This window comes from Maylandia zebra, linkage group LG2 (assembly GCF_041146795.1).
Source record: "Maylandia zebra isolate NMK-2024a linkage group LG2, Mzebra_GT3a, whole genome shotgun sequence".
Lineage (NCBI taxonomy): Eukaryota > Metazoa > Chordata > Actinopteri > Cichliformes > Cichlidae > Maylandia > Maylandia zebra.
Window position 1 is genome coordinate 37,120,286 of NC_135168.1, and position 21,161 is coordinate 37,141,446.

Consider the following 21,161-nt stretch of genomic DNA (forward strand, 5'->3'; position numbering starts at 1 on the left):
GCATTTACAACATACCAATACTGATACTTTTACCCTACATCGATGGCTTATACAGGGGAGAACAGTACGTGTCATGATTGATCAGATGAATAATCAATGTGTAAATGCTGAACACATTTTAATGAACAGGTTGTGATTTTTACTTTCCAGAATAACAAATATATATCCCTTTCAGCCCCCCCCCCACCCACCCCACACACACACACACACACACGCACTGCGGTGCTGAACTTTTTTTAGTTGAGCTTGTGGAGTGATTTGTGAATGTCTTACCGTGGGATTGCACATTACAGTGTTTAATCCGCCAACTGTCTAGTACAACCTTCTGTGACATCTCATTGATCCCATGTAGCAGCTTGGGTTAATTTGTAGGTGAAATTTCAAGCAGCCTTCACTCCTGGTTTTTGAGAGCTCCATCTAAACAGCATTTTAATAAAAGACATTTTTTCCTAGTACTGAGAATGTAACTCAAATGGACTATATACTTTTATGTGGTCTAAGATGACTGCGGACAACCTCAACTAGGTTCAACTTTCATGTGTCTAAGCAGAAAAAAGACATAGAAGAGCCATGTTTAAGATCTGATGCATATTTAATTGTATTAAGAATGCATTCATCAAATAACTGGCACATTCAGTCTACTGAAAAAAATAAAAACACAAAGATTTGGATTATGCACATAACTGACAACTCCTTCCTCCAGACAAAGAAATAAAAGGCAGGTGAACATTTCTGAAGGAAGCTCCAGCCTGCAGAGACCCCAAGCTAAAAACCAAACAACCCAACTATGGAAGGCTCCTCACAGACCCTCGAGGACACTGGGCAAACCCCACTCAATGAGGGCACCTCAAGAGCCGAAAGAAATATCCAAAATTATTGTTTTCAGCCTGCTAAGACAAACCGAAGTGCTTTGTCCAATGGGAATCCAAACAGAAACATGGGAGGGAGGGAAATAAAATAAAGCAAGAAAAATATTTTCATTTCAGACTGTTGAGGCACACTTGGTTGAGTGGAGCTTCAGTGGCACTGTAAACTCTCTCAAAACACATTCACTTCAGTAATTATAATCTTTTAAACAGCAGTGGATAAAACAAGGAACAAAAAAGAACTACTCTCATTCAATGTAACAAAAAGCACTGTAACAGCTTCATATAGCAGAAGCTTCTCCTGACCACTGGAGCCGTCCAGGGTTATTCATATTAGCTCTTTGACAACAGACTGAAATTACTCCTGCAGAGGTGAGATGGTCAGGAGAAACTCTGGATCGAAAAGTTATGAATGAAGAACAAAGTTCACAGTGGATAAAACACCATTTATCCATATAAAATAAATATGCCAGCCTGAATTAGTAGCTTGTGATTGCTTTGGTGCCCGAGGTGTGATGGTACACCGTTGAAAGGGAAAGGACTTAAAGTGAGGTGGGGCCAGCGTTAGTAACAGACATGACATTTCTTTTCCCTCCAAACAATTAGCTGAACATCTTTGTTAATGGTTGTGTTTGAGTTGGGGAAAATCCCTCTTCTCTTATTTGGTGTTAACAGCACAAGGTTGATGGTAGACAGCTTTTGTTACAAGGGAACGTGGCTAAACAGGTACGACACGGACTCGCCGTTGTGAGTTCTGCGAATGGCCTCAGCAAGGATCATGGAGATGTCAATAACCTGAAGGCAAGAAAGAACAAGATGTCACACAAACTGTAAGACACTGTGCAGCTTCAAACACCAGCTTTCCAAAAATGCACACAGCAACCTGACGTTTTTCAGCTCTTATGTTAATTTCTGTTCTGGAAACGGTTTTCAATTTCCTGACCTGTATTTTGGAACAATGCTTCATCTTCTCCTCTTGAGGGATCGTATTGGTGACAACCACAGCTTCAAAACAAGCATTGTTGATGCGGGAGATCGCTGGGCCAGAAAAGATGCCATGAGTTAAGATGGCATACACCTTAGTTGCTCCAGCAGAAATGAGTCTAAAAGAGAGAAAGAGCAAGATGCATTACGAGCCTCCATATCACTGGACACAGTCTGCAAAACACATGTCTAAATGGGATTCAGTAATGATCACTTAGTTTCCATAGTAGCCCAAATAGCTCTGCGTCTTGCACTGGAGCAAAGCTCAAAATTTACTTGATTTAAAAGATTAAGAAAGTGCTTTACTTGTCAGCAGCATGGCAGACTGTGCCACATGTGTCGGCCATATCATCCACAAGAATGGCAACCCGATCGGTCACGTCTCCGACGAGAACCATGCGGTCCACCTCGTTCGCCTTTTTCCTTTCCTTGTGAATAAGAGCAAAGTCCACGTTCAACCTGTCTGCTATTGATGTGACCCTGCAAAAGAAAAAGCAAGCATTGCACCAGTTAAAGCTCTGTGTTTAAACTACTTTTACATATCAAATTAAACTCCTGTTGAGATAGGTAAAGCCAACAGAATGTTAATCTAAATTAAACTCTAGAGAAGATATGGAAAGGTTAAGCTATGGTTAAAGGTAGAACTCCTGTGGGAGCATACCTCTTGGCTCCTCCTGCATCAGGTGAGACAATGATGCAGTTTTTCCACTCTGGGATGTTCTCTTTAATCCATTTCAGAACAGCTGGCTCTGCATACAAGTTATCAACGGGTATATCAAAGAATCCCTGCAAATAAGAGATATACACACACACACTGGTTAAACATATGGGCTTTCATTTTCTTTTATAGTATCCAAGTAAACAACAAGATTCACAATGCAAATTTTCACATGTCAGCCACATGGGAGTTTAAAATGCAAACCAAAATGGTGATTTTGCAGGGCTGACCAATTGGAGGGCGGTGTATGAGAAACAAGTCTGTTTGCATGTACTGTTGTGTTGCTCACCTGGATCTGTGAAGCATGCAAGTCCATTGTGATTATATGGTCAGCGCCTGATACTGACAACATGTTGGCCACCAGCTTGGCAGAGATAGGGGCACGGCTCTGTAATGAAAATAGCTCTTGTTAGTCACATGGAATAAGTAAACTGGCAAGCAGTGCTCAGTTCTAAAAATAACACTTAAGAGAGCTTAGCAGTTCAGTAAAATTATAGCAGACAAATGCTGCAGGTTACCCTGTCATAGTGACACTATACATTAGTACTGACAATATAAGAGGTAGATGGGTTGATTTAGCTACAAAAGGCATTCATTAGAATAGCCAAAACAGTTGAGAATGATGGCTTTGGCCCTGCTACAAAGCAAACTCACATTGCAATATTATATTAACATTTTTTATTTAGTAGATTAACATGTAAAAACATTTGATTTGTGCTGTATGATTAAAATGCCAAAAAGGGAATAAATAAAAATCCAAACAGCTGCATGGGGAGGTATGGAAGTGCAATTCAAGTTAACTTAGCAAACAATACAAAGGAGGGAACAAAAACAAAGAAAAGCAAATATGCCCTGTTGGCTGATGGGCATGGCTGCAGGCTTCTTGTCATGGTGCTGGATGGCAAATGGCATGACAGAAGTAAGTAGACAGATATCCCTCACCCCCACCTTGTCCTTCTTGTCCTGCCGGGCGTACGGAAAGCAGGGGATGACAGCAGTGACCCTGGAGGCGGAGGCAATCTTGCAGGCGTTTATCATGATCAGCAGCTCCATCAAATTGTCATTGATCTCTCCACAGCCACTCTGTACGATGTAGACATCCTCTCCACGCACGCTCTCCCCTATCTCCACGCTGCCAGAGGAGAGAAGGTGACAAAAATAAACAATTAGGGATAAGGAGCTAACACATCATGGCAGGTAGGAGATGGATGAGGGAGAGTAAACAGTGGCTCGTGTTTGCCTTTGTGATCTGATCTGCACAAGCGTTAAACTGAGGGTAAAAAAAGAAGCATGCAGTCCGGAAATGACAGTCTCTAGACGGTACATGATGGCACTTTAAACCTATTTTGAGGCGGCTTTGGTGCTGAGAATTAGCTGGTTAGCATTAGTTCTGTGGAACGCATGGACTACAAGTTCCTGACAACAGTGCGCGGCACTTTCACCGTGACACCACGTTTCCCATTAATACATGTCGCTAGGCTACGATATTTGCCTACCAGACACACCTCTAAAATCTAAGCCTTTTTTAAAGTAGCTACAAAACAAAGAAAACAACTCACCATGTTTCCTGGTTGCTAAATTTCTTTGTTACAACCTTTCCCAGCTCGAGACCGAGGCGGTCCGCTATTTTCTGAGACAGGTCCGGGTGTGAGCTACCGCTAAATATTTTGATATTCGGCATTTTTCTGTGGTCCAGGGCGTCGTCCAGTCCAAGCGGGCTGCAGCAGCGAGCGGTTGTCGGGTCAGAGCGATGGAAGAGTCCAAGACAACAACTGGGAATTGATCAACAGTTGAAGAGCTACTCTTAGCGAGCTTAAGTGTGTTCCCTACCTATCCACCATTATGTCCCACACATCCCGCGTGCAGCTTCCTCTGAAGGTGGCGCGCACGCTTTTGCTGACGTCGACACCGTAATTACGTCTTCCGGCCTTGACACAGTCACGTGAGCGAGCAGTCTAGAAAGCTCGGAAGTTTAGACGGGTAAAAATGTAATAATTAGTCCACACGCAACTATATAAATAGATGTGTTTGGTTTTTTCAACTTTTTTTGCGAGTTGTACATTTTATTGTATGATATTAAAAACATGCCTGAAATTGACATTAGTAAATCTCCTCTTTTTAGATTTTACCACAGCAGACCATCTGCACCCCATCCCTACTATCCACCGCCTCTGCACGTCCTTCTGTATTACATCTATGAAGCTCCTCTGTGGTCTTTCTCTTTTCCTCCTGCCTTGCAGGTCCATATCCATTATACCTCCTCTGCATGTGTCCAAACCATCTCATTTTTACCTCTCTAACTTTGTCTACAAACTGCTCAACCTCCGCCGTCGCTTTCTCATTTTTAATCTTGTCCATCCTACTCACTGCCAATAAAAAAAACTTAGCATCTTCATAGTTTCTGTAGATCTACAAATACACTGTGCAACTCCAAGATGAAGCAAATAATTAACAATTTGTAACGTAGCAGATGTGCATCTGTTTTTTTTTTTGTTTTGTTTCCGATTTTCCTCCCTAAGGGCAGGAAAAAAACAACTTATGTTTAACCAAATCAAGGAAGAAGGCACATGGATTTACTCAGGGGGAATTTTTATTGACAGGGTTTTTTTGGAAGTGGGGGGGGGGTGCATGAAAACATGCAGTAACATTTGCAACCCCCTTTACTACATTACCAACAACTCAAAACTCCTCACCTAAATCAGACAGCAGACTCCTGACTTTGACATTTTAAAGTGCACGTCTAATAAAGGAACATCACTGGATATTAGACACAGCTTTTAAAATAAGTAGAGAGCCCCTTAACCTTGGCCAAACTTGTTGATTCTGCAGAACTGGGCAGTTTTGTTGAGGGCTTTTTTTCTTGAGGTTTTGTTTGTGTTTCTCTTTTTCTTTCAATTTTACAACATGGAGTTGTCATGCTAGTTTTGTCTCAGGTTTCCACCTTAAGGCGGAGTTTCAAATTCAAATCAAATTCAAATTTTATTTGTCACATACACAGTCATACACGGTACGATATGCAGTGAAATGCTTAGACAACTGCTCGTGACCTGAAGAAAAAAAAGAAAAGGCTATGAATAAGATAGGAAATAAATATGAAAATTAAAAAGGGTAAATTTAACTAGGAAGGAATAAAATAAAATATAAAAATTAAAGTTAAAAATGAAATAACTGTACAACACAAATTAGAAAGAAGGGTAAATTTAACTGGGAAAGAATAAGATAAAATATATAAATTAAAGTTGAAAATAAAATAACTGTACAACAAAATACACAATACACAGTATAGAAATATATAAGAATGTATGAAGAAATATAAATATATATATACACAATAACAGCAGCTGTACAAATGAAGAATATAATGTCCAGTGTTGTGCAATCCACAATTGTAAGTGTCTTGTGCAGTGCAAATATGCTTAAAGTGATGAGTGAAAACAATGTCCAGAATGTCCAGTGTGTGTGTAAGAACTATATGTGTGGGTCAGTACTGTGTGGTGGTGTGATTGAGAGACCGTATCGCCTGCGGGAAGAAGCTCCTCCTCAGTCTCTCTGTGTTGGTCTTCAGGGAGCGGAATCACTTTCCTGACCTCAACAGAGAGAACAGTCTGTTGTTGGGATGGCTGAGGTCCTTCACGATCTTCCTGGCCTTGGTCCAGCACCGCCTGCTGTAGATTGAGTGCAGGTCAGGGAGCTCGGAGAGGATGGTGCGCTCAGCTGATCGCACAACCCTCTGTAGAGCTCGTCTGCCCTGCAGGGTGCTGTTCCCAAACCAGATTAAGATGTTTTCGCGGTGTGGGTCAACACCTCCTCACCTGTTGGTAGTTGATTCATCAGGCTTCAAGTGTAAGAAGGACAGGCCATAGTTCCCTAACAGACTGTTCCCATTAAACTGGTGACTCTAGGGCACTATCAGTCTTGTTTGATCTCATCCTTTTATTCTTCTGCCCTTCTTAGCTGCTCATTTGAGAGCCCCATTTGGAGCATGCTGGCTTGAGAATCAACTTTCCCGCAATCTGGTAACAACTCAAGCTGTTTTGCGTCTCTTTCTCACTGCTACCTGGACCTCTGGATGTCTGTGACCCAGACTCAACCTGCCTGCCCGCTCTCCACCTGCTCTCCAAGGAAACCCACCTGCTGATCTAGTACTTCCTCCATATTCTGCCACTTCGCAGCCTCAAGTTAGATTTGATCTGCTTCAGTTTAGAACCTGCAATATTCACAGTGTCACTCTCTCTCACCTTGTAAACCTCCTGTGTTCCTATACTCATTCCACTACCACAGTCCCTTCCCTACTTACTCACGAAGTCTGCTTTGTGGATCCAGCCAATCTCACATTATGACAAAACTTTAACCTTGTGAGATATAACAACATTGCCTACTCTGATGTGACTAAACTTAGTAATCCTTTAGACCATGATGGAAGAGACTAACTTTATTATTAGAGTGTCTCTCCTAGACAGAGTTACTGCATTACAGTTTTACCCAAGAAACTCAATGTCAGGAGTCAGGACACAACTGTGAGTGAGTTCAGTAATATGCAAAAACAGAATAAGAATAAGCTTTATGAAAGTATTTCCAAAACATTGACTCAAGCAAGTATTTCTACTACATTTCCATAGAGTTTGGCTTCCAGTATCTGCAAGGAGGAAGACAACAAACATGCATGTACTGGTAAACAAGAAAGTTTTACTGCTATCCATGCTCTCTGTCAGCAGTACCACCACATGGAGGAGAAAAACAATCTGACAATGAATAAAGGGTTGATAAACTGTTGATAACTAGAGGTTAGAAGTTCTCCCTCGGCCATGCCAACTCGTGGAAAAGAGATCAGTGCCTATGCACATGCACACAACTGATAGAACATACAGGTTGAGTAAATAGAGGGAGGCAATGACAGTGTTATTGCTTAGATGTTAAGACATTTTGTAGACCTATTTGTCTCTCCAGTCTTACATTTTATTGCTTCATTTCTGCCTTAAACTAAACCCAACCACAAAGCAAATACTAAAAAAAGAATAATAGCCTGGTACTAATAGGAAAACTGAAGCAGGTTTGCTCATAATCATTCTTCCTGTTCATACTGGTCAGGGATTGTTTCATTTTAAGGCAACTTTAAAGTGAATGATTGGGGTGGGCAATAAGCACAAATAAGGAGTAATTAATTTTGTGTCAGATCTATAATAAAGCCTAGGTTTGATTTAACACTTCTTATTCTTCAGCAAGTTTCCACCATTTTTCTTTCTTTCATTATGTTCCTTTTTATCCAGGTTTCACATCCACCAATTGGTGGTGCCTTCCCCCAGAATAGAAAGGCACCACTTGAAGAAAGCCTATTAAAGGACAATGCTAGAGTGTCTCTCTGATTCCTAAGTGTCAATAGAAATTCTCCAATCTAGTTCAAAGCATACCACAACCTCCTTAAATTTGCATTACTCTCACACTGTTTTCATCTGCTGTAACATGAAAGTCTTGTGATCTTATACAAGAACACGGAGCATTGTGTAACCAGGCCAGGTATTTGAGGCCATTCCAGCCTTACATGGTCCTGAGGGTCTGGGAATGTTACCCGGCAAACCAGCCATCCATACTTGAATATACTTTTAAAAGCCATGACTCTAAACTGTTGGTTGTCTCACCCTTAATCATCAAATCACTCTTTTACATTCAGCCCTGGAAATAGTAAAGTAAGCATCAAATATGTATAAAAATTGATTGCATTTCATTGTGCTTGCTATCCTGGCTGGATTAGATATATATTTGGTAAGGGTTAATATAAGCTTTGATTAGGTAGAGTATGATAGGTAGAGTTAGGTAGGGTTAGATGTGGTGAAGCTTTATTAAGCTGCAGCTGTTTGTTTTTTTATTTAGAAGAGATGCACATTTTGCAGCATTTTCAGATTAGCATCTCTGAGAAATAACTTGGCTGACCAAATGTAGTTTAAGGAGCTGTTTTGCCGACACTACACTGTAATTTTTAATATTTTTCATCCACCTATAGATTTTGACAGTCAACCGTGTCACAGAGTGCTCAAACCCTTTAAGTTAGCTGCGATAAAAAAAAAATCATTTTCTTTGTATTAATATATTGTTTAAATCCAAGTTTTGTCCTGATTTTTCCTAGCACATTAAAAGCTGTAGTCCAAACAGGACAGCTGCTAAAAACATGTTAATTCATAGAATATGTTGTGTTACTGGAGATTAAACAGAAAATAAAATAAAGTGAACTCAAGCTTGAACATGTGCAGCAGCGCTGATGGGGAACATTTTCTGCTGAATCATTACTTTTAGTTCTGTTACAAACTGTGTACTAGTGTTAGGGCTTTGGGGGTTCAGGCCCACTCAATATAGTAATTATGCCCACTCAGCTGAATTCTGCTTATACACTTGAACTATAAGTTACACTAATTTATACAATTTTGTAATGAAAAACATAAACACCCATATCTCCAAAAAGTGTAATGTAGTGTGAGCTTACTTTAATTATTTGGTTCACTGTAGTTTAGTGCTTTAGTGGGAAGTACTTCATGTGTCTTTGAAGCTAAAATGAGGTCATTCATCAGCTTGTGCAGCTAGTTTTAAAGCATGGTCCTACTGGAAAAATGCAAAACAAATGGAAATGCGGTGCTCACGGTAAACTGCTCAATGGTGAGTTCACTGATCCACTTTCTACATCCAGTGAGAATGTTTCTGCTGTCTCCTGTTTGTCTCTGCAATCCAAGATAGACATTTGTGCGCATTTCTAACTGTGGCTACATTTCTCTATGTGTGTACTATGTGTGTTTATGATTTTAATTATTCACCGAATGCCCCTCTGTCCAGCTGATATGATCTGGTCCCAACCCTGATGTGTAGTGAGGTGTTTTCATTGCGTATTTTTGCTTTTTGTAAATGAACGGTTCTATAATCCTCACTCTAAGCTAATCGTGTGTATGCTGTTAGCATTAGCCATGTTGCTAACCAACGGCAGCTACATGTAGCACAAATCAAACAGCGACAGAAAAACACTGACCAGTAAATCCTGTTTTTGAAGAGGAAAATAAAAAACTTAATTGTTAGCATTGGGCATGCTGACTACTGTGCCATAAGGTTAGCATACAGTAGAACAACTGGGATCCATTTAGGGATTGCTATTATAAATGGATGTCATGGATACTCTTATCCACACTCCTTATTGTAAACTAAACAGCATCAAAACGTAGTATGTAAAAAGGAGTAGATAAGACTTAATGGATGTTGAATTTTTAATTATGCTTCCAGGCTGTGAAAATGGCTATTTCTATGTTCCTCATTCCATGTGGAAGATAGTCAAAAGATATCGATTGTATTGTATTGCAGAGTAGTCTGTGACTAATACATGGTTTGTTAATCCTCAAGCTGGATGTGGAACAAAATTGCACAATTTTGCACTGTCATCAAAACTAATAACTTTTTGTTCTGTTGGCAGAGGTCTTAGCACATGACTGGTTGTTCCTTCTTTCTGTTTGACAAAACTGCTAACCTGAAGAAAAATACAAACAGGAAAAGGTATTAATTTTCCACTATATTCATTTTCAAAGATGTGTTGTCATAGAGGAATAAGCAGATATTAATAGTAAAATAATTTGACAGTGAGAGTGATCGCAGAAGTAATTCTTTTCTTAGGAATGTTCAAAAGTGTCTTGATAATCAATGGTCAAACTTTAAATGCCAAGCAAAGGCTTCACTGCTTAATTTTGTCTACTACCTTATTTACTTTAGGCTACCCTGGACCAATCCTTTATGAGAGAATATCATCACACAATATGTGGCAGGATATGTAAAAAAAAATTAATAAAAAAATGTTAATTCAGATTCTTGCTGGTTAAAAAAGCAACCTTGTGAGATTTTTGTGTGACTTTGAATCCAGTTTCGGTACTGTAGTAATATTTTTTCTGACTGATTGAAAGTCTGCACAGGTGGAATTAACAATGGCTCAGTCCATTAAGCGTCCAAGTAAATAGCGTTTGAGAAAATCAGAACCTCACACAAAGGGGACTGTAGTCATGCGCTTTATCTGCTGTGAACAGTTTTATTGTGAGTACAAAACTGTGTTTTTATGTCGGGCTTGACTGGTGTGTGAAGTCATTGTTGTTTCAGAAAGGAGGCTCATCAAACTCTTAGTTTCAGTCTAATTTAGTCTAGCAGGTCGCGGCAGATGGCTGTCCCCTGTGAGCCTGGTTCTGTCGTAGGTTTCTTCCTGTTAAATGGGAGTTTCTCATTCACACTATCACCAAGTGCTTTTATTAGGGTCAACTTATTGTTGGGTTCTTCTCTGTATCATTGTGGGGTGTTTATCTTACAATGTAAAGTGCCTTGAGTTTACTGTTGCTTTACTCACTTTAAACTAGATGAATTTTTGTTTTAAAATCTTAAAGTTATTTCAGCCTCATGTTCACTTAAATAATATTAAAGATAGTTTGACACATATGTCTGTGAAGGTTCTCAGTCATCCAGGTCATCGTAGTCAAAGGAGCTTGCAAAGAAAAGCGTCTGGACTTCTTTAAGTTGCTTGAAGACGTTTCACCTCTCATCCGAGAAGCTTCTTCAGTTCTAAGGTCAAATGGTGGAGAGTCCCAGATATAAACCTAGTGGGAGTGACCCCCCACAGAGGGACAAAAGGACCCCCTGATGATCCTCTAATCGCCTGAGCCAAGGTGTGAAACTGGGTGTGGGTCCCAATCAGCCAGAGTTTCGGGTGTGTTCATTGTGAAACCTGGTCCCACCTTATCATGCGAATTCCTGAGATCAGATGGCCCAGGATGTGAGTGGGCGTTAAGGCGTCTGGGAAGGGATCTCAAAACCGGATTATTGATGGCAGAGAGTTGGTGTCGTAAACCCCCGCCTCTGTTCAAAGATGGTCGCTCACAGTGGACATAGATGGCTTCTTTCACTCCTCTTTCAAACCATCTGTCCTCTCTGTCCAAAATGTGAACATTGGCATCCTCGAAAGAGTGTCCTTTATCCTTAAGATGCAGATGGACTGCTGAGTCTTGTCCTGTGGAGGTGGCTCTTCTGTGTTGTGCCATGCGCTTGTGAAGTGGCTGTTTGGTCTCTCCAATGTAGAGGTCTGAGCATTCCTCGCTGCACTGTACAGCATACACCACATTGTTAAGTTTGTGTTTTGGCGTTTTGTCTTTCGGGTGAACCAGTTTTTGTCTGAGCGTGTTGCTGGGTCTGAAATGCACCGGGATGTCATGCTTGGAGAAAACTCTCCTGAGTTTCTCTGATACACCGGCTACATAGGGGATGACAATGTTGTTGCGTCTGTCCTTCTTATCCTCCCTCGCTGGTGTCTGGTCTTCTTTTCTGTGCCTCTTTGCTGACTTTGCTGACTTGGAGAGACCAAACAGCCACTTCACAAGCGCATGGCACAACACAGAAGAGCCACCTCCACAGGACAAGACTCAGCAGTCCATCTGCATCTTAAGGACAAAGGACACTCTTTCGAGGATGCCAATGTTCACATTTTGGACATAGAGGACAGATGGTTTGAAAGAGGAGTGAAAGAAGCCATCTATGTCCACTGTGAGCGACCATCTTTGAACAGAGGCGGGGGTTTACGACACCAATCCAGTTTTAAGATCCCTTCCCAGACGCCTTAACGCCCACTCACATCCTGGGCCATCTGATCTCAGGAATTCGCATGATAAGGTGGGGCCAGGTTTCACAATGAACACACCCGAAACTCTGGCTGATTGGGACCCACACCCAGTTTCACACCTTGGCTCAGGCGATTAGAGGATCATCAGGGGGTCCCTTTGTCCCTCTGAAGGGGGATACTCCCACTAGGTTTATATCTGGGACTCTCTACCATTTGACCTTAGAACTGAAGAAGCTTCTCGGATGAGAGGTGAAACGTCTTCAAGCAACTTAAAGAAGTCCAGACACTTTTCTTTGCAAAATAGTTTGACACACATTTCTCCATCAGTGTGACCGCTTAGAACAAAACAAATAATTCTATCAACGATCGGTATATTTATGTGTTTAGATTTAACAGCCATATAAATGTAATTGCTATATATGTGGCTTAAGATGACTTAGAAAAAACAGATTTTCAACACACTAAATAAATTTTACCCATGGCTTGATTAGATCACTGGAGTCTAATACCATACTGTAATTTTATTTAAACAGAGTAACAGAAGGCAAACCTATCAGAGAAACTGTCTAACAGCTGCCTTATTGTCCACAGAGACACAGTATTAGAAAGATGTAGAATATATATGTTATTCTGAGCTGAAAATAAACCCACGGTGTCCACTGATGACCATCCATGTCCTTTCATCAATGCCTGATTATAAAGGTGCTCATCTCAAACATAATAAGACACAATAACAAACTGCTATTTCATGTTTTCAGACACATGAGTCTGTACATATGTTCTGTTATGTGCTTTACACTGACCGTATAAATAAGGAAATGAAACTCTGGATTTTGTAAAGCTGTGTTTTCATGGAACCAGATGAATAAATGCGTACTCTGTGAATAGCATGCAAAGCAAATCAAGCACTCCCCAAATCAGTGTTCGCCCACGTGCCTGCATGTGTGCTGAAGTTTCCTGGACAAGTCTGGCAGAAAGTAAAAGGCTTGTTCTTCAAAGTGGATCATCATCAACTCTGATTTAATGCAAGTGACGATAACCAAGAAGAGTGCCTCAAAACACACCACAAACTGCAGTATGCTGAATGCATGAAGACCAAGAACAACAAGGCAATGGTCGCTAATGAAAATTGTCCAACATTACCCTGATGTCCATGAAAGTGAAACTGTACACCACGTGAACTTATCGTTCCAGCTTGCAAACATACTACAATCACCCACACAATCACATTTCATCTGGCCAAAGGTATGTGTCCACTAAACATGCTGGGTAACAGAAGCTTCAGGAAAATGGCTGACACTCTGGATAAATGATATGTTATCTACTCATGCATTTATTTTTCCAAAGGGGCAATACTTGTGCTGCACAAAAAATGTTGGAGGGGAAGAGTGGAGCGATCTCAGTAATGGAGAGGATTAAACACCTAATTTGGCTGCAAATATCTTTTAACAGGAACGTAGCACAATGTAAAGGTGGAAGTAGTGTCTCTTGATTTAATATTGCATTAGCTTTTTGGTACAATTCATCTCAGGGGTAACAAACTACACCTCTTTCCTGGAACTCTGCTCTGTTACTTCCACTGAAAGTTATTGTTGCTGTTGTTTTTATCTTTAACTATTGACACTTTTGTAACTTCCACAATCTTACTGCATTGTTTTGGCTAATCTGGTTGTGGCCTGATGTGATTTGGAATATTTAACATTAAGCACAGCACACGAAAATATATGCAATATCATAGCCATGTCAGTAGTTGGTATTGTGCCAAGTCAGTGCCGTTTGCACTGCTAAGTCAACATCAGTTTTTAGCAAAAGGCAGTAAGACAGCAGCAAGAACCTTTCCTGGTAGTCTTTCACATGACTTACTCGTTCAAAGTCATTTTAATGGACAGCCTGGCATTAGCTCGACTTTAGTGCGTGCAATGTCATTGTCAAATTCTCTGAAGAAGTTTATATAATATGCTTTATTGCTCTTAAAACATGGGTTAACTTGTACACAGACAGAAGACCACACTGACGACAAGATCATTGACAGTAAATAAAGACAGGAATGAATAGGTGCACATAAAGAAACAATGGATCAATCAGGGTGAGCTCTTCGTATGAATGAAGCACAGACTACTCCACACAGTTTAAGCAAAGCAACTGGAACAATGACAACCACAAAGAATGTTTATTATAATGTGGAAATATGCTGATGAGGGAACATTGTCTGCTATTTTTGATTATAAAAATAAACATGTCCCATGCTTTATAATCATAATATAGTCTTTAAAATATATGTTTTGCTATTAGTCACTATGTTACATTACTACTATAAATAATTACCATACAGATATGTATTGCTTTGTCCTATTTACAAAATAGCATAGTGTTGGATAAATCTGAATACAAGTGATGCTTTAAAAGTGTTTCTTTCTTCTTTTTTTAATGAATCATCTTATTATGTACATTTTCACTGTAAAATTATACATCTCCATACTGAATATCATTTTCAAAACATTAATATGTTGCCATCATACCATTTCAGTTTTGCCTCTTTTTTCTATTTTAGAAGTGGAAAATGATCTATACAAATAGTATCTTTACCTTCAATGGTCAAAGTGTCTGCCCCTGAAAGTGTAATACGTAAAGGGAAACATGCAGTACAGTGAAGAAGAAAACACTGCTTATGGTTATGGAAATGACACATCAACAGGAAAAAAACTTTTAGAAGAAAGTGCTCAATAAAACCAAGACACCAGTGCCAATGGCCTTCATACTGAAGGTGAAACTCTCATACAAAATGCATATCACAGTATAGGTGTAATAAGTGCCACATTTGCTGTTACTGATGATTATTTATGTTATGAGGATAATGTAGAACCACTCAGAGGTATATTTCTGTAATCAAAGATTTAATCTATTTTAAAAAAGAATTGAATAAAAGAGATTATGTTTAAAGAAACACTTTGATATAATTTAAGTTTGTTTTTTTTAGGTGTGCTTAAATTAAATGTAAATGCTAAAATATTGAACATTTGCAAGTTAGCTTTATGCAGCATGTTTACCGCTTGACATTCAGCATCCTTACAAGCAGTGTTGTCACAGATGTTTTCATAATTTACATTTATGTAAAAAAAGAGCACACCCTCTTTCAGTTCTAAGATTTACTTATTAGTACATGATAAAAACAATCATCGGGTCCTTACCAGGTGATAAAATTAAGTAAATAAAACTCGGTGGTACTAAACCAAAAAATTTTAAGTTCAGTGTCGAGTTCCTGGGGGAATAAGTTAGCACTAGCACAAAACTTAAGGTAAATAGTTAACAACTCTTAATTTCGCAATGTATTTTGCCTTGCCAACAAACATGTTAATGTTTTGGCCTCGGTATCTTCATAAGGGTACTTGACACATGAAATATTAAAGTTTCTTTATTTATTCAAAAAATTAAAAAAAATTAAGCCAAATGCAGAAGCATCATGTGAAAAATTATGTACACCCTTCCTGCTTCTATAGAAACCACAAATGTAAGCAGCAGCTATGGGCTGCTAATTAGATGTACTTGGTAAACTGATCATCTCTTAAGCAAGTGTGAGCACCTCTGTAAAAGCAGATGTTCTGACAGTGCTCATCTGCAAGATTCAGGTTTGTGATCAAAGGAATCAGCATCAATTTTACAGAAGCAATTAGTGCTACCCATCACTCTGGGAAAGGTTAAACGGCCATTTCCAAAGAATTTGAAGGCTATCATTCAACTATTCAAAAGTGGAAATCATTCAAGAAAGTTGCCAATCTGCCAAGTACTGGACATCCCAACAAATTCCCAGGTCACACTGTGCAATGCTCAGAGAAACTGCAAAAAAACCCAAGAGCTACATCTCAGTTTTTACTGGGCTCAGTTAGCATGTTAAATTTTAAACTTTATGACAGTTCAATTATAAAAAAACTAAACAAGTAAGTCTTGTTTGAAAGGTTACCAGGAGACTCTTCTCCCTAAAAAAACATGACAGCATTTGAACAGACCACAAGACCTCAGAAGTCTGTCTCTCCATAATTCACAGTGGTGAAAGCCCAAAACAACATATCAGCATAAACAGGACAGGTTTTGAAGCCACAGGAACTGGGAGTCATTGAGTCAACCATGAACTCATTTATCAAAATATTCTAGAGTCACATGTAAGGCCATCTGTCTGATGGCTAAATTGAGCTGTGCAACATGACACTGATCTCAAATACAGCAGCAAATCTACAGAATGTTTGAAAATGAAAAGAATCAAGGTGTTGCAATGGCCCAGTCAAAGTCCAAACCTCAATCGGATTCAAATGCAGTGCTGTGCATAAACAAATGTAAACTCCACTTTAAATAAGCAACTTTGCAAAGAAGTGTGGGCCAAAATTTCTCCACAACAATGGGATTGATGAATAAGTCAAAACAGAAAAAAATCACTTCAAGTTATTCCTGTTAAAAGTGGTTCTGCAAGCTACTGATTCACAGGGTGTCACTGGGTTTTTTTCAGACACTGCTTCTACAGTTTGGCTTAGTTTTTGTAAAAAGAAATTTAAAAAAATAAAATAATGACATGGTGCACCGGATCATGTGTTGTTATTCATCTGAGGTTGTTTGCAGTTTATTTTAAGACCTTTTGTGGACCAGATGATTTCTTAAATCATGCAAACCATTAGATTTAAAACTGACTGATCAATCTTATTTTTATTCAAAACAGTAAGTTGCATTTCCTGTGTATTTTTGTTATTTAGCCCAATTGCCTCTGATAATTGGTAAACGGTTTCACAGCACTTTCTTTTAATAGCACATCCACTACACACGTTAGGCTGGCATAAATTCTAAAGGCTCTTGCTGTAATTTCCAGGAATAACAAGAGGATGAGACACAAAGAAGATTTCAGACAGGAAATGATGTGTTAGTTTTATTAAAATACATAGAAAACTACTTTATGTGTTCTTAAATATTTGCTAGATTGCACAATGTGTAACAGCACATAGAAAGCAAATTTGTTTATATTGTTTCTGAAAACTTAAATAAAAACAGGGGAATCTTTTAAAATTGATCAGCATTCACTTTTAGGAGATGAATTGTGAAAAAAAAAATAGCGGCATTAACTCTCTTGGAAACAGCGAATCAAACATTAAAAGATACAGTTCAACTTCAGAACTAGTTTCAGAGGTTGTGCAAAGTCCTAAGGATAAGCCTACTCACTTGCAGGTGGGTGTGTATAAACTATTGTTAACAATTGGTGAGGTGCAAGTGAGCTATGGATTAGTGGTGGCATAAAATACAGTCTGTGTTACTAAGTACATTGTGGGTATGCCTTCTCTGCAGCAGAATGAGGTAACAACACTCATTACTGTACCGTGAATAAGATTGTGACTTGAATCTATGCTACATTTTCTGCCCTGAGCAGGTCTGTTTCATACCTGCACCTTTATAGTGAGAGAAAGGGCATGTGTTTATCAGTATAGTTAAATATTTATACTTGTCTTTGAGTGCTTTTCATTTTCCAACACTGTCACTTACATTTTGACTCTTGTATCAGTATTTCACACTGTCAACATAGCTAGCAGAGACCAGTTTGCATTACAACAGAAAATTCAATAAACACAAACACCATCTAACACCATCTAACCAACCAGCCAACCCTTTGGACTACGTACTTTACAGAAGTTGCTATACTTGACGAGACTTCTGAAATATTTTTGTCCAAAGCATACATTTATTTCTGATGTGTTATAATTTTAATAGTTCTCTTGTTTCAATACATTTCAAATATATTCTTCACCTTTTTTCTTCACAAAACTTTATATTATTTGCTAGGTAGACACAACTCAAATATACATTACATATAAAATATTATACTATAATCATTTATGTATATTGTGAATATTGATATGAGGTGATTAGCCCTGTATCATCCAGTCTGTGTAGGGTTCATATCCCATTGTGCATTAGTTTGGTGTATCTTTCTACTTCATAATAAGATCCACGAGGCTACCTCAGGGCCTGTAAACATGTGATGGAACAGTTGCATTGCAATTTTTACTGAAGATGATTCATTGCACATCTCGTAAAAAATGTAAATAATAAATAAATAAACAATGAATTTGGATAGAGTTGCCACCCACATTCAGGACTGTTCTGATTTCATCTTACTGCAAAGGCAAAGTTTTGATGGGTCGAGTGAGGGAGCTCATGTTATTGGCGTTGGAGGAAACTTGGGGGCTCACTGTTTTTGTCGGTAAGCTGCTTGAGTGCCCCATTGACTCTTCTGCTGCACGCAACAGCAAAGTGTAATTGATGGCAACTTCCTCAACTTTTCTCAACAGCTGCAGCCTTTGGGCTTCTGAACGAACCCCTCTGACCAGTTTGATGAAAGTCTGAGTTAGTTCACACAACACTTGAAAGCTAGCCGTGACAACAGCAAGCATGCGTGTTGGACTTTTTTCAACACTCGCCACTCTCCGACAAGATGCTCTGAATTCTTTGAAGCGCACAGCCAGCTCCTGTTTGTACTCTGTAATCCGTGAAGGTTGAAGGCGAGCCTCACCCTCAGCTTGTGGGGTGTTAGCACAGTGACGCAGGATAGCCAACAACTCATTAGCATCCAATTGAGCATTTAGAAAACCATCGGGCAAGCTAAACGTTTTCCCTTGTAAAGCCTGCACCCGAGCTAGGCTCCCCTCCAGTGTACCGCAGGCTCTCAGGTCAATCTCCTGCATCTGAGGTTCCTCCTCTTCCACCTCCTCTTCGTCCCCGCTGCAGTCCTCGGCATTAAGAACCTGGAGGGTTTTGCTTACGACAGGAAAGGTATGTGAGTCCAGCTCCATGCCTGGAAGGACCTGAAGGGGTATTGAGTATGAAAGTTCATCTTTCTCGCTGCTTTCGTCTGCAGCCTCACACTTCCGGTAGCAAAAACAGAATGAGCAGCATTTGTCTTTGTCATCACTGTCTTCGCTAGGTATGGTCAGCAACACCTCTCCAGTCCCTTCTTTGTTTTCACGCAGTAGTTCCTCTCCCTGAATGAAAAACACACCCTTTTTCCCTTTCCCCTCCTGGTGGGACTGAGTGTGGACTGGCTCTACTGGGGTGGGGAGCCTCAGCCCTGTGGCTCTCACTCTCTCCATCTCCTTCTCGAGACTTTTGGCTTTGGGTTTTACCTCAGCATACACAGGTGTGCTAGTGCTGTTGTCCAGTTCTCCAATGCTGTATCGCCTCTGAAGCTTCTTATATTGTGGCGCTCCCATGCAATCTGTTTGAGAAGTACAGGTGGGCAAGCAGGAGCCATGTTCTCCTCTTGGCTCTCTTGACTCAAGACTTGTAGATCGTATTCGTGTGGTTTTGATCTCCAAAGTCTGAGGTCTCCTCGTAGCACCTTGGGTTTGAGGGGCTTTGGAGACTGCAGGAGGGGTCTTCGAGACAGTTCTCTCTCTACCTCTGTTTTGAGTCTCCGTTGTAGAGCCAACTGGTGTGTCAGGTAGTCGCATCCCCCTACACATTCGCTTGCAGTCACAACTGCGTCGCTGCTCCCTGGAGATCCCTGGTGCCTTAAGGACTGGACTGGAACGGAGCTGGCAGGAACAAGGAGTTCCTGAAGGTACGGGTGAGGAACCTTGGGGCATAAATTCTCCCTGCGATGACTTTGGTTTTAGCAGCTCCTCTAAAAACTCTAGCTCATACTGGCGAACTTTCTGCAGCTGAGCCCTGCGCTCATCTGTTTCTCTTCGCATTCTCGCTGGAAATGTGGCTGAAAGAAGATTTCTAAAGCTCAGGAAGGGAGCACTGCGCTGGGACTTCCCCTTACCACTGCTCTGTTTCTTCAAATCTCTGGCAGGGAGAGTGGAGACTTTATCTACAGAGTGACTAGGGGTTGTTGGATCATCTAAAATAGGTAAGGATTTCACTGGGCATTTCTGCGACTCAGGTTGTGATTTGTCCAGGGCACCCTCAGTTTTGCTTTCAGCTGTTTCTTTTCTCTCCGCTTTTGGAGGCAAACGAGGGGAGTACTTGGTTTGTATTTGTGGGCTGGGTTTTGCCAAATTAGGTTCTGGTCCTATTTTCGCCGCATTTTCTTTGTTGTTAGCCAGCTGGAGACCTTTGGCTCGAAGGCGCTCATCATCTGTGGGAGATGAGGATTGAAACACGACTATTTTCTGAACCTGTGGGTCTTTTAGTCTCAGTTGAGATGTAGACTCCTGTTGTACTGGACAAGTACAGAAAAGGTCATCAACTGGCAGAAGTTCTGTAGAGGCTGAAGGCTTCATGGTCTCACTAGAGGCAGTCTCGGCATCTTGGCACATGTTAGAGGGGGAAATCTTGGCAGTGGCAGTTCTATCCACAGACAAGAGACTAGGTAAGGCTTTGTTTGCAGGGTCTGTATTGAGAGGTACTGCTGTCTTCCCCTTTATACCATCAGAGATATTTTCTCTCACTGTCTCCCCAGAAGAATTTACTAACTTTTGATCTTTGCTGACTTGCTCTGTGTGTGAAGCACCAGAAGCCTTAAGTTCCACAGGTGGTTTAGACGGGGGCTCTGGGGTGTTTGCTTTGGTGGGTGCTTTTAATTCCCCTTTTGATTCAATCTGAGTAGTTTCATGATTGCCCGCCTGTTCTGTCACAACACTGAGAACCGCAGAGTCCTGGCTTGGGCTGACTTTAAAGGGAACAGTCTTGCTCAGGATTACTTGCTTGGGTGGACAGCCAGCACGGATCTGACCCACGGAGAAGGCCCCAGTCCCTATGGTCTTTGCAGTGCAGCCAGGGATTGCCAGGGGAAAGTCACGGCGGCAGAGGATCCGATCCTTGTTGATATGGTGAGCCAGCAGGTAGGCCTGGTTCTGGTTCTGTTTCATAGCCGACACCATCTCAGAAACGTCTGTCAATTCAGAAGAGTTGGTCTCATGGCCTGAGTCCAGTGATGACTCAGGTGTAATAGCAGCTAAGACAATCAGGCCTGAAGAGGAGAGCAACACAGTATAAT

The 21,161-nt window shown here is 40.5% G+C and overlaps 2 protein-coding genes and 1 long non-coding RNA gene across 7 annotated transcripts in view; 1 reads left to right on the top strand and 2 right to left on the bottom strand.

The window, feature by feature from the left end:
* Positions 1-573: 573 nt before the first annotated feature.
* On the bottom strand, positions 574-4,459 carry prps1b (phosphoribosyl pyrophosphate synthetase 1B). Of its 2 annotated transcripts, none has more exons than XM_004540975.3 (7): positions 4,128-4,459; positions 3,517-3,700; positions 2,858-2,956; positions 2,512-2,636; positions 2,157-2,330; positions 1,810-1,969; positions 574-1,661 (listed from the first exon to the last, which is right to left on the bottom strand). In XM_004540975.3, exons 1-7 carry the CDS (start codon positions 4,247-4,249, stop codon positions 1,569-1,571), a joined length of 957 nt encoding a protein of 318 aa, XP_004541032.1. In that variant the 5' UTR covers positions 4,250-4,459; the 3' UTR covers positions 574-1,568. The 2 variants fall into 2 exon arrangements, with proteins under 2 accessions (XP_004541032.1, XP_004541031.1); XM_004540974.3 differs by having other exon boundaries at positions 3,511-3,700.
* A 4,543-nt stretch (positions 4,460-9,002) lies between these two features.
* On the top strand, positions 9,003-10,420 carry LOC143413931 (uncharacterized). Its single transcript, XR_013094492.1, has 3 exons — positions 9,003-9,213; positions 10,013-10,092; positions 10,306-10,420. It is a non-coding gene; the product is annotated as an uncharacterized LOC143413931 (long non-coding RNA).
* A 3,712-nt stretch (positions 10,421-14,132) lies between these two features.
* frmpd3 (FERM and PDZ domain containing 3) overlaps positions 14,133-21,161 on the bottom strand; it is a 102,719-nt gene continuing 95,690 nt past the window's right edge. For all 4 annotated transcript variants that reach the window (XM_014412028.3, XM_076892082.1, XM_076892074.1 and 1 more), the window contains one exon: positions 14,133-21,134. In XM_014412028.3, coding sequence (XP_014267514.3) covers positions 18,334-21,134 — 2,801 coding nt within the window. In that variant the 3' untranslated portion in view covers positions 14,133-18,333. The remainder of the gene's footprint in view (positions 21,135-21,161) is intronic.

Coding starts and splice junctions, on each gene's coding strand:
- prps1b (XM_004540974.3), bottom strand. CDS start 4,249: ATGCCGAATATCAAAATATTTAGCGGTAGCTCACACCCGGACCTGTCT. Junction 2,331..2,511: donor GATGCAGGAGGAGCCAAGAG/GTATGCTCCCAC, acceptor TTTCTTTTGCAG/GGTCACATCAATAGCAGACA. Junction 1,662..1,809: donor AGCATTGTTCCAAAATACAG/GTCAGGAAATTG, acceptor TCTTGCCTTCAG/GTTATTGACATCTCCATGAT.